Raw genomic sequence first — 16774 nt, 5'->3', positions numbered from 1 at the left:
ATTAAGATCATTTATCATATTTTTTGTTTGGCCCAATTTCCTAATCCTTTCCCCCTTAAAACCTCACCCCAAACACACCCTAAATATTTGATATGATGTCAAACTCAAAGAATGAAGAGTGTCAACACAAATCAACAGTTGTTATATGCTTTATTTTCACTTGCATGCTTCTTACGAAAACTATTACAATATGTTTTATCCTAACTTACAAAAAAAAAAAAAATCATCCAAAACAAGATTGCTTCAATAAAAATAAATAAATTAATAAAATTTTGAACTCCTAGGATTGAGCCATTGAAAATGAAAGTAAATTTTGTTGGTTTAGGTACTTTTAGTTCTTTTAAGCATTTTCTTAACCATGCTTTGCCTTACGATCTCTCGTTTCAACATGATTTTGTTTGACTAGCTATTATATTATCTCTGTGTCACACGCCCACAATTTTTCATCCTCGAATGACATCATGTTGAAAGGTACTCCGCTTTGATATCATCTATAATATGTCGTGTCCAAGCCCGTGATTTGATAGGATTTATAAATCAAATTTGACACACTTCTTCGACAGTTTCCTACTTCCCATTTGACTAGGTTATTTCACTTTACTTGTCCCAATACTTGTCCCAAATAGCTTACAAGAACAGTAACTATCCCCACGTACCAATAGATTCCCACTAAACAAGTTTTGTCCTCATCCACGTTTCATAGAAAAATCATGATATTACCCAGATAAAACACTTGATTTTTGGAGTTAAAACTAAAGACACGTTAATATGAATATTTCTATGCAAAGTATGCAACTTTTCTTGGTTTAGGATTTCCATTTGAAAATAGTTCAAACATTATAACTTAGTTTAAAAAAAAGAAAAGGGAAGAAAAGAGTAGACAAATAATAGACACAAGGTGAAATTGAAAAGTGAGATGGGGTTTCCATTCCATGCAACATACAGCCCTCTACAAAGATCAATCAAATCTGAACTATATATTCTTCTTGGTGGGGTGATGAAAACTCAGCTTACTTTATATCTTCTACAAAAGATAACGTGGAACACAAATGAATAGAACAAAAAGAATTATTACTCAACCATCTTTCCTATGATTCTACTAAACAATCTCCAATTCCTCTTTCATATTTTTCAGATCATCACAAAATAACAATGTGTCATCTTCATGGTGATGGCTCCATACCTTGCCTTTTCCATACATGTTCGACTATCTATACCTCCGCTTCGCTTCTCCATAAGCAACGACTCCAAGAACTGTTATCGTGTAACCACCAATACCGATGACTGTGACAGGGTTTCTAAACAGAAGAATAGAGATAACAACGGCGACTGCTCCTTTTGCATTCCCCAACACCTGATAAAAAAGGTACTTTTTTAAGGAGACTACGAGAACGAACCATTGTTAAAAGTTCACAAAGACTTTTTTTAATTTCTCCTCTCTTACCAAACAGTACATAGACAATATTTTAAACACTACCCATCTCTTTGAGAAAGCATTAATTTCAATCTATGAAATATGTTTCTAACAAAAAAAAAAAAAAAAAAAAGAAAAAAAAAAAGAAAAAAGAGAGAATCTTTGAGGAAGTGTCCCAACATAAATTATGGAAAACCCAAATAATTGTGTATCAAATGTGAGGACTCACATCGAACAACCCACTTAAAACAGTAGTCTAGCTAGAGGTTCCCTTATTGACTCTTTTTGTTGAGATTCTATAATATTCAGAGAACCGACAATGAGCTCCCGAGGGGAAAACTTTTTATATGAGAAGGAGGGCACCTCACTCTTATACAAGTTATCCTCTCCAATCTCTTCATCTATGGTCTCTCTCCTCATGGCCACTAATGCATCGAAGAAGCTTTTTAGAGACTTTCTAGGGGAAGGGATCAACAAAAGAAACCATGACGTTGATAAAACCAGCTTAGTAGCGAGCACACCCACTCCAGCAAAAAGAGTGATCATCCTTCATTTTCCACACGTTCCTAATGGTCTGAAATGTTCTGATGAGAACCACAACTATTTGAACAGGTCCACATTTTTGCTGCCCAAATTTCCTAGGCACAGACCACCATCCACAACGAGTTTCAACACTGCATTTCAATTTTCTAAATGAGAGTGAGATTCACCTCCCTCCTCGACCTTGGAGTCATGATTTTTTCTATTTCACCTTTATCAACCTAGAAATCTTGAGAACAGATGAACCCGTTCTTTGGAATCTTGGAATCCCTGATCCTAGAAATGATTTCCTGTTTTTGGATTCTTAGGTTCCTAAACATCTTCCCATTCCACTTTTCCAGCTTCAGTTTGAGGAACTTTGGTTTTATCATAAATATAATACTCTCCCACCTTTCTTCAATAACCTCTAACCATCGACCTCCCAGAGTGCACATTAGCTGAATTCATTCTACATTTCTACTAAAAAAAGCCTTTGATAGAAAATCAAAATAAAGAAGAGGTGGCATCCCAAGGTTTTACCGAAGGTAGTAAAGGATCTTCTACAGAACCATGCTCCTTGTGCCCTTTCGTCAACATCCAAAAAAAGCTTCTATACCGACTCTTAGATAAACCACTTTTATTGAGAGGAAGAAAGAAATAATTAATACAAGAGCATCATCACAAAAGTAAAAAACACAGCCCAGAAAAAAAGGGATTCTCCCTAAAGAAAGAGAGTCTAATCGATCCAAATAAAACCTAAGAGATAATTAAGTGAAATTTACAATGAAATCAATAGATAAATATAGAACCTAGCAAGAGACCAAACTTCCAAAAAAGCTTCTACATTCTTCCACTCCAAAGTTTATGATTGAGTTTTTGATCTCGTTAGAAATTTTAGCTTACATGTTTTATCTGAATCAATAGGGACGGGATTGGATGCCTTCAGCCACTATTGATTGGACTGTTGGCAACGACACTTTTGAGTGCCTCTTTTGCCTCTTTATAAGTCTAATCATGAATAATATTACTAAAGTTTATATACAGAATATCAAACATTTTAAAATAACTATTATTTTCTTTTCTTGATTGGGTAGGATCTATAACAAATTGAGATCTACTTTTGGCTATTGTTCATATATTTGAGGCAACGTCATAATTTTCCAAAGCAAGAAAAGATCAATTGTTTTGCAAAGCAAACGTAAAGGAATGTCATCAGCATGAGTTTTAATAGATTTCAAAATTCCGACAGAGAATACCATAAAATGGTATGTGAAAACTAAGCTACCACAAGCTTTGCCAGGAATCTGTCCACCACAAAAAGCAAGTTGAGACTGGAAGACGTTTATCAAAGAAAAAGTTGCCAAAGGGGTAATCTCACCCATCTAAACTCCTCCAAGTCTGTAACTTTTGGTAATTTCTCCAAAGCTCTTTCCAAATAGGAAATGAAGATAAAAAACAGCATCGTTATCAAATAGAATCCATACAGAAACAAAATTTTGTCCAAAACTTCCCAAAGATGTTCAGAAAGGATGAACTTTTGGTTTCAGTTATTGAAGCTCTATCTTGTCCAGGTTTGGACGAACTTTTGTCTGCTAGAAATCTGTAGATCCATCCATAACCCTCAAACTTATGGGAGGACTGATGCAATGAAAACGAAGTAATATGGGCTTGTGGCAGTAATATCCTAGAGCCATTTAACAAGAGAAAAAGATCAAGAAGCTATCTTACTTGGAGTGTCAGTGCACTGGTGTGTTTAGTAACCAAGAAATTCAACAGGTTTGCTGAATAAGCCATGACTGAATTCAATAATAGAAGAAGCCACATGAATTTATGGTCCCTCCCAAGTGCTAAGGTAACATCCCAAACATTTGGTTCCATAACAAGTGCTACAGGTAACAAGGCTAGAACTGCAATTGGGGACATATACAGCAGCAAATTCATTGAGTTCAACTTTTCCCTGCCAACAATCAACAGACAGAAGCATATAATTTTGTCACTCAGATGGTGAAGATATAGCTAAATGAACTGACGAAGTTCCAAAGAAGGAAGAGAATCTTTATGATGCAACAAAAGCAAACCTCCATTAGGATAGAGGATATAGACCCTTTAGAACTGGGCTTTGGTATACATAGAGAAAAAATTATCCAATCCTAATTAGCAATTTATAGCATTTAAGTGATAACTATGCACACACAACACTGAAATAATAAACAAGCAAACTACTGAAGGTAACATAATGGTCTATTACATCAATTTCACATCAGTGTATCACTTTTTTTCATTTTTTTCTTATTCATGAGTCAATTCCATGCAAGCTTGAGTTTTCCACATTAACATTCTCCTTGAGAAAAATGTAGCATCAATCTAATTTAATTACCAAACGTGGGATGATTCTTCAAAGATTTGAATTGTTAGATGGTATTTCTATGAATTAGGGCAATAACTTGACAATATAAAATTTATTGAGAGGGAAAAGCAAGGTAGTTTCACTTTCTGACAACAACAATTACCCTTCAGAAGACAATAAGATACCCTGAAGAACAGACTTGAACGCCCTTGCAGCAGTCGCACTTATGCACATAATAAATCCAAACAAGTGAAAACCCGGCTCACCCTGCCATCATCCATAGAAAGTCAAAATCTTACCGACTCCATAGAGAAAATATAACACAAATACATTATAATAATACAACCACGTTAAAAAAAAAAAACAATTTATACAATGTAGGAACAGATGTTCTGAATAAAATACTCTCAATGCGAACTACTACATTCAAACAGGCAAAGGTTTTGCCTCAGGAATCTGCTAATTTGAAGGGTGATCCTCTATTCTTCTTTAATATATCCCCTAAGCTATCCTCCTCAAAGTCACAAACACAATCAGCAGGCTACATTTGTTTTACCATGCACTTCAGCAGGCTACATTTGTTTTTCTTTTGAGGTTAATGATTAATAACACTTGCGCCTGACCTGATATACGTTAACCTTGATCTGTTTATAACCAGTGATTCATAAATGACCTATTTGAAAGTGGAAGACAATATCATAGCTTGAAGCAATCAATAAATACTAATGGAATTTAAGATCTGGGATCCCATTCCTAAACATTGAAATTATAAGGCTTTGCATCCAGCATTATTCCAGATCTGGCCTGTTAACTTCGAAGCTAATCCTAAGGAACCTTAATTTTTTTTTTAGTATATACAACCAAAAGATGCACAAAATAGATAAAAACAAAAGAGAATTAAAAGTGATCCAACAAAAACTCAAGCATACCCCACTGGCGATGACAACCCCAGCAACGACAGGGATAAGAGCAGCATAAGTGACCCAAGCCTCCCTCTTAAGCGTCATCAAATAAGCAAAGAGAGCGGTGAAAAACGGCGTCGTCGCACCGACCGCTTGGTTAAAGGATACAGCAAGATACCGAAGGGAAACGTTGCCACCAACGACAGAGCCACAAAAAACCAACCCAAGCGCAGCGATTTTAAGGAATTGGGACCTCGACTTAAGCATCTGGATAGGCACAATCTTGAAAACAACAATGGAGAAGTAGCTGAGAATGGCACAGGCGGACATATGACACATTGTGAGGAAGATTGGGAATCTGAAGCCATAATTGGAGAGCAAAAACTTGTTCAAAAGAAGAACACCAATGTTGGATGAATACCAAAAGATTACAAGGGACAATATGAAAAGGGTTTGCTTATTGGAGGCCATATTGAATTGGGTTTTCTTCGATTTTCAAATTTGATTATGGATTATGGTTCAAAGGGTGGGTGGGTTTGGAAGGGAAGCTCTCATCTGAGCTACAATGGCATCAAACAGCATTTCCCTTTTGGGATCTCTGAGGGAAGGAAGGAAAAAGAAAAGAAAAGAAAAAGGGTAATCTCTAATCTCTAATCTCTAATCTCTAATCTCTACGGAATCATTGCGAGCGATTATTGGGGAAGTTTTGCTGGTGATGAAAAAAAACTGAAAACAGAGAAAATTTCTGTTGTCTGTTTGTCCGACATGTGTCAAATTAAAAGAAAAAGTTGGTATCATCCGATCCATGAAGACGAATGATGAAATGCCATAACGAAATTTGTGTAATTCTATAATAACAATGTAGCAATTCTTGTTTGTATTCTTCATTAAATACAAAATGCTGATTGATCTGAGGGGAAGAACAACTCCATTTCTGTCGGTGGAGAAATAGGCTTCCCTTCGTTAGAGTTCGTATATGATAAACGTAGAATTGCACTATAGACTGAGTTTTATTAAAAGCAAAATTTAATATAGTTTTTTTTTTGGTTTGAAGAAGATTATACAAATTTAATGCCGTCTCAAAGTTGATTTGCTTTATGCTACATCTCAACTGTGTTCATGTTGGTTAGAGAATTCAAAATTTTAACATTTTAGTTGAATTAATGTATTTAGATACAAATTAGAAGAAAAATCTACCCATTCCTCCATAATACTCTTGAATGATAGAAAATTTTCAAATAAAATCCTACCGTAAACTTTTTAATTAGTTTGAAATTTAATGATTTGTAATTTCGTAGAAATTAATCCATAATTTATTCTTTTAATACAAAGATAAAATAAAATAAAATAAATCAACATAGCAATAACAGTATCGACATATTATAATTTTTTTGGGTAAATCAATGTTGACATATTCTTAATTTTTCTATTTTTAAAATTATGTAAATAATTTTTTTTTTTTTTTGTTTTATCGAAATTAGGCACATTTTTAGTACTTTTATCTTTTCATGTAGTGTATCACTAAAGAAAGTCCAAATATTAGTCCAACAAGCTAGAGAATATAGAGTCCACTGCATCTTCATTTGAGTGGATGGGAGCAAAAAGTAGTTTTTTTTTTTTTTACTTCCAAACTAAAATATAGGTTATTAATTATACTTCATTCTAGATTTCGAGATATATCACTTATCTTTGCAATTTACGAATACATGGGCAATGTACCAAATAAAAATTTTTAATCCAATAAAAAAATCATTGAGAGGCAATATTGTCATGGTAAACCATGGGAAAAAGAAAAAGTCTCCTTTTGTAAATGTCGAAAAAGTTGTTGTTTTCCTTTTCCACACAATGTATAAACTATAAACATTGTTTCTCAAAAGAGAAGAGAAATAGTCATTTAAAAGCACCATTCCCCGACGAGTAATTGACATAGAAAAGCTCACATTCCGACCTCACCGTTACTGCATGTGTTGCCATTGCAACCTTCCCCATTTTAGCATCATGTTCTTCGAAATATATATATAACACACGTGCTGGGGAGGCATATTTGAAAGTGTATATATCTATTGGGATAATATATAGATTCCCTTTGCTTAAAAACAAAAGTGTCTGTTTCATTAAGCTGACATATGCTGAAAGAATATTCCAAAGTGTCAAATAATGCAACTAAAAAAATATGGTTGTGTGAAAGAGGCCTGAGGTTCTCTTCTAGTTTTTTGTCCTTACAACAAAAACAGCATTATTATGGTGAAAGAAACTTTCATTTCAATATTACCAAAAGGAAAATAGAAAACAAAGAAGGAGAAAGCTCTGTGGAAGAGTACTAGTAGGAGATGATCACACAAAAGTTCTTCAATGGATCGAAACTGATCCCATTACTCTCCATCTCCTTCACCTACATGTGCCTGATCGTGCCGGTCGTCCCAGGCAGCATTCTCCGGTTCCGGTCGGGCTCTCCGAGCTTCAACATCGCTCTCTTTGCAGACCTGCATTTTGGGGAGGATGCTTGGACTGATTGGGGTCCTCTTCAAGATGCCAATTCCTCTCGTCTCATTTCCACTGTCCTCTCCTATGAGAACCCAGGTTCCTTTTTTCAGTCTCGATCACTTTCAACTTCATTCAAACTCGACTACCCGTTTTTTTTTTTTTTTTTTTTTGAGTGAGCTAAGGGAATCATCTCTCTCTAATTTTTAAGATCAATAGTTACAAAATATCCCTTTTAAAAACACATGTTTAGTTTTAAATTGTTTGGAACAAAGACAAAATTTGCCCCCAGATTTTGTTGAGATTTTCTGAGTTTTATGGGAGATTTTGTTGGATTACAACTTGAGCTACACAGTATCTTAATGCCAACAAGAAAAGTCGCACCAATAAAATTCTGAACGATAATTTTAAAGAATAGATTACATACTTTGAGCTTAGCTAGAAAATCTTCTTTTAAGTGGTTGGAAGTTCAATCACATTAAAGTTTAGGGATTGATGGTATTGGTATTAGTTCTATTATATGTTTCATTTCTATTTCATGGCGAAACTATATAATGGGTGAATTTAACCTGTGATACATTATAGGTATCATAAATACATGCATTTCATTACAACTTGGGTTGAAATAACAATGTATTAACAAATAATAATATTAGTTGCATGAATAAGAATCTAATTAGCTCTTCAAAATTTGACAGTTGAATGGGTTAGAAACTTTTTATTGATTTGAATAATGCATGTATTTGAATCATTTACAAAGCAAGTAATAAGTGAAATTGTGATCATATATATATACAGATTTGGTAGTATATCTTGGAGATGTGATAACAGCAAACAACATACCAATATCAAATGCAAGTTTGTACTGGGATCAGGCAATCTCTCCAACAAAAGCCAAAGGCATTCCATGGGCCACTGTGTTTGGCAATCACGACGACGCCCCGTTTTCATGGCCGATCGACTGGTTTTCTTCCATCGGAATTCCTCCACGCCGTTGTCGGGACGATGTTACATCATGTTCAGGTGAATATATAAATATGCAGTACATATATTAAATAATTGTTAGAAATATTGCAAAAAAATAAAAAGTTTTCATCTTTCATAAAGAGCATATATATTTTTGCCCAATTGTCTTAACAACACGTCGATTCTATCTCGGTTGGACTCGATATTGAGACCAAAACAAAACTTTTAAGTGGCACATTCGAACAAAATGACCAAAAAGATGATGTTTAATTTTGTTCAAAATATTATGAAATATTAATTAACTTGTGTCTTATTAATATTTATTTATATTAAGGATCAAAAGAAGATGAAGAATGTGAGTTTAGAGGTACACAACGTTTGGAGTTGATGAAAAAAGAAATAGAGAATAGCAAGTTATCACAATCTAGAAATGGTCCAAAGAATCTGTGGCCAAGTGTATCCAACTATTACATTCAAATCACTCCATCATCACAACAAGATTTGGAACCACCACCAGTTATAATGAATATGTATTTCTTAGACTCTGGCGGTGGTTCTTATCCACAAGTCATTTCCAGTGCTCAAGTAGAATGGCTACGCCAAACAACACAACACCTCAATCCTCATTTTAGGTATTGGATTAATGATGATTCTCCACCTCAAACAATAATGTCATATAGTCTCACATCGGCTAGAATTAAGATGTTGTACAAAAGGGTAGGGCTAGAAATAACTCTCCTTAACAGTATGATCATACTGTGTGTGTTGACTTTTAAAATAAACAATATATAATGTTAAATTTGGGTTGTTTTGGTTGTGATCCAACTATATAATGCAACGCATATATTTGTGAAGAACAGGGTACCAGAGATTGTATTTTGGCACATACCAAGTGGAGCATATGAGGATGTAGCTCCATTATCTAATCATTCCATACAAAAGCCTTGCGTTGGTTCAATTAACATGGAGAAAGTTGCTGCTCAACAAGCTGATTTTGGCATCATGAGTCTACTTGAGCAAAGACCTTCTGTCAAGGTAAATAACTTTTCTTGAATCGATCTTATCTAATTAGCTTTAATGAAGATCAATAAGATATGGCATATAATATATGTTTGGACGTATTTTTGTAGGCAGTGTTTGTAGGACATAACCATGGATTGGATTGGTGCTGCCCTCACAAGACTAAACTTTGGCTATGCTTTGCAAGACATAGTGGGTATGGTGGCTATGGGGACTGGCCAAGAGGAGCTAGGATCATCCAAATCACACACCAACCATTTTCTCTCAAATCTTGGATTAGGATGGAGGATGGTCAATTGCATAGTGAAATCATCTTGAGTACTCCATAGATTTTCCTCTCCCATACACTTCAGTGTGCGAAGAATGACTTTGGACGTGTTTTAATTTGTTGGGTAAGGATGTGTTTTGATGTTCACATATATATTACTCTCCAACTTTTTCATGTACTTAAAGATATTCATATATATTCCTCCAAAAGTTGCTATATTATTCTTGACTTCTCATAAATGTTTTAAAACTATTATTGAAGTAGAAATCTACTAAAAACTAATGCATAAAAAATAAAATGGACCCTAATGTGTGGTTGTGACAATTCAACATTTTCATTATAGGTCACCGTCACATTATTTCAAGTCTTAATTTTTGTCAGAAATTCTAAAAAATTTATATTCAAACGGCAGTTTTGAAGCATCTATAAAATACTAATATGAACATTGCAATATTCGAAAGCGTAAACTTACTTGTTAAACAAATTGGCAAAGGTTGATTTTTTTCTTTTTTTCTTTTTTTGAATTTTAAATGGAGCAATGTGCACTAATGCCCTTAGCTCCATAGTCAATCTTCCTTCTTTTTCCCTTTGATTGTTGTCAATAGATATTCAAGCATTTACATTATTGGGATAGTTGCAAATTTAGCAATTATATTCAAAATAATTAAGTATATAGCAACATTTTAAAAAAATTGCAAATATAGCAAAATTTGTCAAAATCTATCAATAATAGGAGTCTATCACCGATAGACCATGTAGCAAATGTTGGTCTATCACTGATAAACCATAAGAGTCTATCAACGATAGAAGTGTATCACGGATAGATTTTGCTATATTTGCAATTTTTTTAAAATATTGCTACATATTTAATAATTATTCTAAAAATTGTTACCTATTATAATTACCCTACATTATATTATACCTTTTTTTTTTGTTATTAGTTAGAAGATATAGCTGGAAATAGGGATTATTGAATGAAACTTGTAAGGTTGTAATTTTAGCCAAATTATTCACAATTAGTGTTATAATTAGTTTGATTATTTTGATAAATCAATATAATAGTTGATCAGAAACAGCAGCCAATTTGGAATGGGAATAAAATTATATATTCAATGGTATAAAATAATAATGCAAGAAAAAGCAATTGAATTATCAATTGAATTGGGGTTATGGGGGGACTCATTCGAATGATCATAAACATGCAATCAATTGAAACAATGCAAACTCATTGAGACCTTTTATCTCAACACATTTTAATATGAGCATCAACAATCCAAATTGAAGATTAGTGTTCTTTTCCTTTAATACCTTAAAAAAATTATTGCTTTTTTTTTTTTTCTTTTTAACGAAATATTTCTAATTCTATTAATTTAATACAAGCCAATCGATATAAAATATGAACCATGACAAAGAGGTTAAATGTTTGAATCTCTTATGATTATTGAAAAAAGAAAAGTAATGTCAAATTCTAAATGATTCTTCTATACTAATTTTCATTATTATAAACGAAAGTCAGTAATGTTTAGTAATACTTTCGATTTTAACTTTTAGCTTTCGAAAATTAAGGAAGGCTATAAACACTTTTGATTTGTTATATACTATTAACAACATTTTCAAAAAAATCAAGCTAAATTTGGATTGTTTCTAAAAACTAATAAAATGTCAGATTTCAAAAACCTATTTTTACTTTTAGATTTTGGTTAAAAAAACCAACTTATTCCATTGAAGAAAGATAGAAACCCAAATAAGATAAAGATAAGAAATAGAGAGAAAATGAACTTAATTTTTATAAAAATGAAAATCTAATAGTTTCGAAACGGGTCTCAATAATTAGTATCGATGGTTAATAATATATTCATAATATAAAAAAGAAAAATTAAATAGAATGATTAGAAAATGAAACAGCTCAAAAAAATGGGTACATGAACTTCAATGGCAATCAATCTATGGTTATAATATTAAAGGTTCATTTTTTAGGGTTAGGTGTTATTGAAACAGCTCAAAAGCTACTTTGATTATTATCTCATTCTTATGAGGGCCACAATTAGGGGATGGTTAATTAAGAGACATTTAAAAAGGCTCACAATTTCTTTTGAACTGTTCACATGGCTCATCATCAATGTATAATTGGGACCAACTTTGGTGGGCCTTCATAATGCTAATCCAAGGCCCATCAGAGAAAATTTATATTATCAAAACATGAAATCTAATGGGTAATAATTTAAGAAATATCAAATTAGAAAAGCTTTTCAAAGGAATGAATTGGAGCTTTTGAAGCATGCTTTCTTGAATACTTCTAACAAAGAAAAAACACAACTAAGTATTGATTGTCAAAAGAAGGATTTAAAGTGAGTACCAAAATTGACAAAGTTGATGATGATGGAACTTTGATGTACTTTCAAAGCCTTTTTGGTAGAGAGGCTTTGAAATTTCCCTCTTAACCAAAAGTGGAAAATTGTGTGGGTGTGTTTGTGTTTTTTTTTCGATTTTTTAATTTAATTAAGTTGAATTACAAATTATTTGTTAACATCTTTATGTTTTATAATATTATTTTTCTTAAGTTTTCAAATGCCGACACAGTATAGATTCTATTGGATGATTAACTAAATAATAACATGACATGTCGTTTATTAAACGAATATTGGATGATTTGACATGTTGTAACAAGTAATGAAACAAAAAACGGATACTATAATTATGTGTTTATGTTACTTATACAACTTTGTATTGTCTACTTTCACTAAAATTATGTGGATTTTCTCATCATAACTTCACCACTTATTCAACTTTGAAAAATTAAATTAGTGGTTTGTAGACATATTTATTCAATGTTGAAAAATTAGTAATTTGTAGACATAATTTTCAAAATTGGAAGACTACGAAATATTTTATTTTTATTAGAGTAGTTATATATATATATATATATATATATATATATATATATATATATATATATATATATATATATATATATATATATATATATATATATATATATATATATATATATATATATATATATGTAAAGAAAAGGAATTGATTAAATCATTTGAATTCACATTCACATTGCTTTAAATTTAAAACTTCATAAGAATATATTAAATAAAGAAAATGAGAAAAGTATATAAATATAGATTGACATAAACAAGATTATTTGAAAAAGAGATGTGAGCCACCTAATGGGACCAAATAAATCATGATGATCATGAAAGATTAGCCTCACATGGCAAAGTTTGGAAAATGGAACCACATATATATGGACTTATTACATAGAAAATATATGTCAATTAAGTACTTCCACCATAACAGAAAAACACTTTGAACTAGTCCATGGCAGTTGTGAATTTGACAGTTGGGAATAAGAGATAAAGTAGCAAAAAAGCCCTTTCAACTTCACTCTAGTGCACCCTTAATGAACCAAAAACCACGAGGTTTCCCTTTCTTTCTTCACCCTTTTCCCTAATAGTCTAATTCCGTCGTGGGATTCGAACATCTAACTTACGAGAAAAGTTACTAATGTCTCGATCGTTTAATTGCTATGTCAGGTTGGTATTTGAAATTTGTTGATGTACTGAAATCGCAAAATGTTATGAATGATCTCTTTTCTTTTCGGTAGGGGTGGTGTTTCATCCATATGGTTGATATGACCTTTTTCCATCAATAATGGGAAAGACAATGTGCTGGCTTGGTTGGGTCAAGAGGTTTTTTAGCTCTGATCATCCCAAAACTAAATCTGAAAAGGTTGGATTCATTTATTTATTTGTTTATTTTCTTTGTATTTTCCAATTTCTTTTGGTTTGAGATTAGAATTGTTTTTGGTTCCTTGTTGTTTTAATGTGTAGAAATCTAGAAAGTGGAGATGGGTTACTGAAAGATTCAAGACTAAGAAATGTCCAGTGATTGCACCACCACCACAAAGAGCATTGATTGAAGCAACAGATGAAAGGAGGAGGCAAGCTTTGAGTGTTGCTGCTGCCACAGCAGCTGCTGCCGAGGCTGCTGTTGCTGCTGCTAATGCTGCGGCAGAGGTTGTCCGCCTTACAGTCACCTCAGGCTCCTACTGTCCGTTTTCGAAGAGAGATCGAATCTCGGCTGCCATTATGATTCAGAGTTACTTCAGGGGATATCTTGTAAGTTTCTTTTTTTTTTTTTTTGCAATAATTCCCCTGTTGTTGCACAAGGAGATTTTGTTATTCTTTTCCTTTATTTTATAATACGACATTTGAGAATAGCGCTATGAAAGCAAGTGTTTTTACGTTTTGAAAAGTCACTTCAAACTCACTCGATCTCAATCTTAAATTTGAGGAAGGCAAAGAAGGCATTGAGAGCACTAAAGGGAATAGTGAGACTACAAGCAATAGTTCGCGGTCGAGCAGTGAGACGTCGAATGGAAGCTGTTTTGAAGCGACCGATGATAATCGAGGAAAGAAGGAATTCAAAAATGTTAAAGAAAAGAAACCTGATTCCAGAGAAAGGTTGCAACAGTTGTGGGAAGAAGGTGTTCATCCAACCAAAAGAGGAGTTTGAGGAAGATGAATTAAAGGTATGCAAAAGTAGAAATACCATAAGAAGTACTTCAATCGAAATTAGTAGCTTTATAAAGTATAATTCATAGTACTTAGCGTTAATACTAAAAGTTTGATCATTCTAATTTGTCAGCTTGATTTGAATAATCTGAGAAACTGGGATGGCAGCAGTATGTCTAAAAAGGGCATTGAAGCTTTGCAGTTGAGAAAGCAAGAGGCAATAATCAAAAGGGAAAGAATGTTGAAATATTCATTTTCACATAGAGTAAGTTCTCTCATTTCCCAATAATTATCTTTAAACAAGTAAGAATATGCATTCAAGGTAGATTTTGTTCTTCGTAAAATTATACATTGATATTAATGAGAGATAAAATGATGCGTAAAATAACTTCAACATGAGATCTCTTGCACACACTTTTTTAGTGCAAAAAATATGAGATTATGGAGATTTGAACATCGATCTCAAAGAAAGAATATACATTGTCAATTTTTGTTGAGATATGCTCAAGTTAGAGTTTATTCTGTGTGGTTTGATAAAAGCTTGTACGTAGTCTGTATGGTTGAATAAAAATGTTGCATAGAGACTATTTACGAGTATTTTATCAAACCATAAGAACTACTTTCTAATGATAAATCATAGAGGCTAAATTCTAACTTTATTCAAACCACAAGAACTAAATTTACAAATTAACTTCGAAAGAATCACTATTCTAAAATGAAAATGATTTAGAAAATAACAAAAGTTATTTTGGCCACGTAAAAATCACTCCAAAATATGTCTTAAAACCATATATTAGAAGCTAAGATTAGAGAAGAGAAGCTTTAGCCAGTAAGTAATGACATATATTCTTTAACATTTACGGAGAAGCTTAAACCGAAACTCAGCCATTCACAACACTATCACGAAAGCTTAAGCTAAAACAGAAATTTACGCAAACACTCAGGGGGACACAAAACTTATGTTTGGAACATGTGGTTTTGCTGTTTTTGCAGGAAGGAAGAAGCATCCAAATGGCAGATGAAAGTCCAAGAAGAAGCTTAAGGCCAAGTGTGCACATAAATTTAGTAAGTGATCATCAAGAAATGTATGGGAAAAAAATAGGAAACTATGTGAATATGAGCTCAGGATATTCATTCCCAAGAAGATCATTCTGCCATTTAAAACAAAACTCATCAGTTGGTGGTGGAGATGATAATAGTCCTTCCATGGGAACGAGCTGTTCCTCTGTTTTTCCAACATATATGGCTGTCACAGAGTCAGCTAAGGCTAAGACAAGATCAATCAGTACTCCTAAGCAAAGGCTTCCATTTCTTAATGATGTCTCCTTTTGGTCATCCTATGATGGAGATTTTATTAGGAGTATCTCTAACCATGTTTGAGAATTGCTCTCTAAAACTTACAATTTTTTGTGTTATTCTTATTTTTGTGCTTTTGTGTGTTTTCTTTCTTTCTTTCTTTCTTTCTTTCTTCCTGCGGAGTTATTTTGATCTCATGTGGCATAGATGAAAGATTTGATTATGTTTATTCAATTTGGGTTTTTTTTTTCGATTTTTTTCTATTACAAGTGGTAAAGTTGAAAAATGGATTGATTAGTAAATTTTATGGGTTTAGGAAAGTAAACTTCGGTGTGGTATCGACATTTCAATACTCATGTTAGTATAAGGATGAAATAAGGAAAGATAGTAAAAAACCGTTATGCGTTCTGCTAAGATGTAACAAAGACTCTAATGATAAATATTTTACTACTTTTTTAAAATGTAATTGAGTAGCTAATAAATTTATTCATTTGTTTATATTTGGAAAAAAAAAGAGTACAATTAGCTATTTTGAAAATCCCCAACAATTTTAGTCATTTGTTCAATTCTCACTTAATGGAACCATTTGGGTACTATATGTATACTTAAATTGGGCCTGAAGTCAGATAAGGGTCGCACACATACGGAGACAAAGCCCAAAGCAAACATCACTTCCAAATTGTGCCAAGTGGCCTATTTTTTATGTTTCAATTTCAAATTTGTTTCAGATATAAATTTAAAAAATATTTTGATAAATCACACGATTTCACGCGAATGTTTCCAAATTTCATTTATTTTCTTAAGATTTGAGGATCATTTTAACATTCACATCAATTATAAATATAATTGTTTTTTTAAAATAAATAATCCATATTCATATTTATATTTAATATTAAAATATCATTTATTGGAGAAATAATTTGAATATGATATAAAGTTGAATCTAATATGATAATATTATATTAAATAATTTCTACAAATTGACTTTATTCAATTTCATCCGCAGCATATTTAGAGTAATCTCCTTCAACTAAT

General features: G+C 32.5%; 3 protein-coding genes across 4 annotated transcripts; 2 read left to right on the top strand and 1 right to left on the bottom strand.

Annotated features, from left to right (window-relative positions):
* Positions 1 to 899: 899 nt before the first annotated feature.
* LOC103486941 (UDP-URONIC ACID TRANSPORTER 1) lies at positions 900 to 6165 on the bottom strand. The gene is made up of 4 exons (XM_008445106.3): positions 5210 to 6165; positions 4444 to 4547; positions 3662 to 3890; positions 900 to 1354 (listed from the first exon to the last, which is right to left on the bottom strand). Exons 1-4 carry the CDS (start codon positions 5651 to 5653, stop codon positions 1208 to 1210), a joined length of 924 nt encoding a protein of 307 aa, XP_008443328.1. The 5' UTR covers positions 5654 to 6165; the 3' UTR covers positions 900 to 1207.
* A 1214-nt stretch (positions 6166 to 7379) lies between these two features.
* LOC103486942 (probable inactive purple acid phosphatase 16) lies at positions 7380 to 10138 on the top strand. Of its 2 annotated transcripts, none has more exons than XM_051083944.1 (5): positions 7380 to 7762; positions 8462 to 8686; positions 8964 to 9261; positions 9490 to 9664; positions 9764 to 10138. In XM_051083944.1, exons 1-5 carry the CDS (start codon positions 7513 to 7515, stop codon positions 9770 to 9772), a joined length of 957 nt encoding a protein of 318 aa, XP_050939901.1. In that variant the 5' UTR covers positions 7380 to 7512; the 3' UTR covers positions 9773 to 10138. The 2 variants fall into 2 exon arrangements, with proteins under 2 accessions (XP_050939901.1, XP_008443329.2); XM_008445107.3 differs by having other exon boundaries at positions 7383 to 7762; positions 9760 to 10138.
* Positions 10139 to 13264: 3126 nt separating this feature from the next.
* On the top strand, positions 13265 to 15985 carry LOC103486943 (protein IQ-DOMAIN 12). The gene is made up of 6 exons (XM_008445109.3): positions 13265 to 13462; positions 13534 to 13658; positions 13760 to 14047; positions 14227 to 14460; positions 14577 to 14708; positions 15437 to 15985. Exons 2-6 carry the CDS (start codon positions 13581 to 13583, stop codon positions 15821 to 15823), a joined length of 1119 nt encoding a protein of 372 aa, XP_008443331.2. The 5' UTR covers positions 13265 to 13462; positions 13534 to 13580; the 3' UTR covers positions 15824 to 15985.
* The last annotated feature ends 789 nt before the right edge of the window (positions 15986 to 16774 follow it).

The sequence above is a fragment of the Cucumis melo genome, chromosome 4 (genome assembly GCF_025177605.1).
Source record: "Cucumis melo cultivar AY chromosome 4, USDA_Cmelo_AY_1.0, whole genome shotgun sequence".
Taxonomy (NCBI): Eukaryota; Viridiplantae; Streptophyta; class Magnoliopsida; order Cucurbitales; family Cucurbitaceae; genus Cucumis; species Cucumis melo.
The sequence above is the reverse complement of the archived record's forward strand: the minus strand, read 5'-3'. Positions and strand labels throughout refer to the sequence as shown.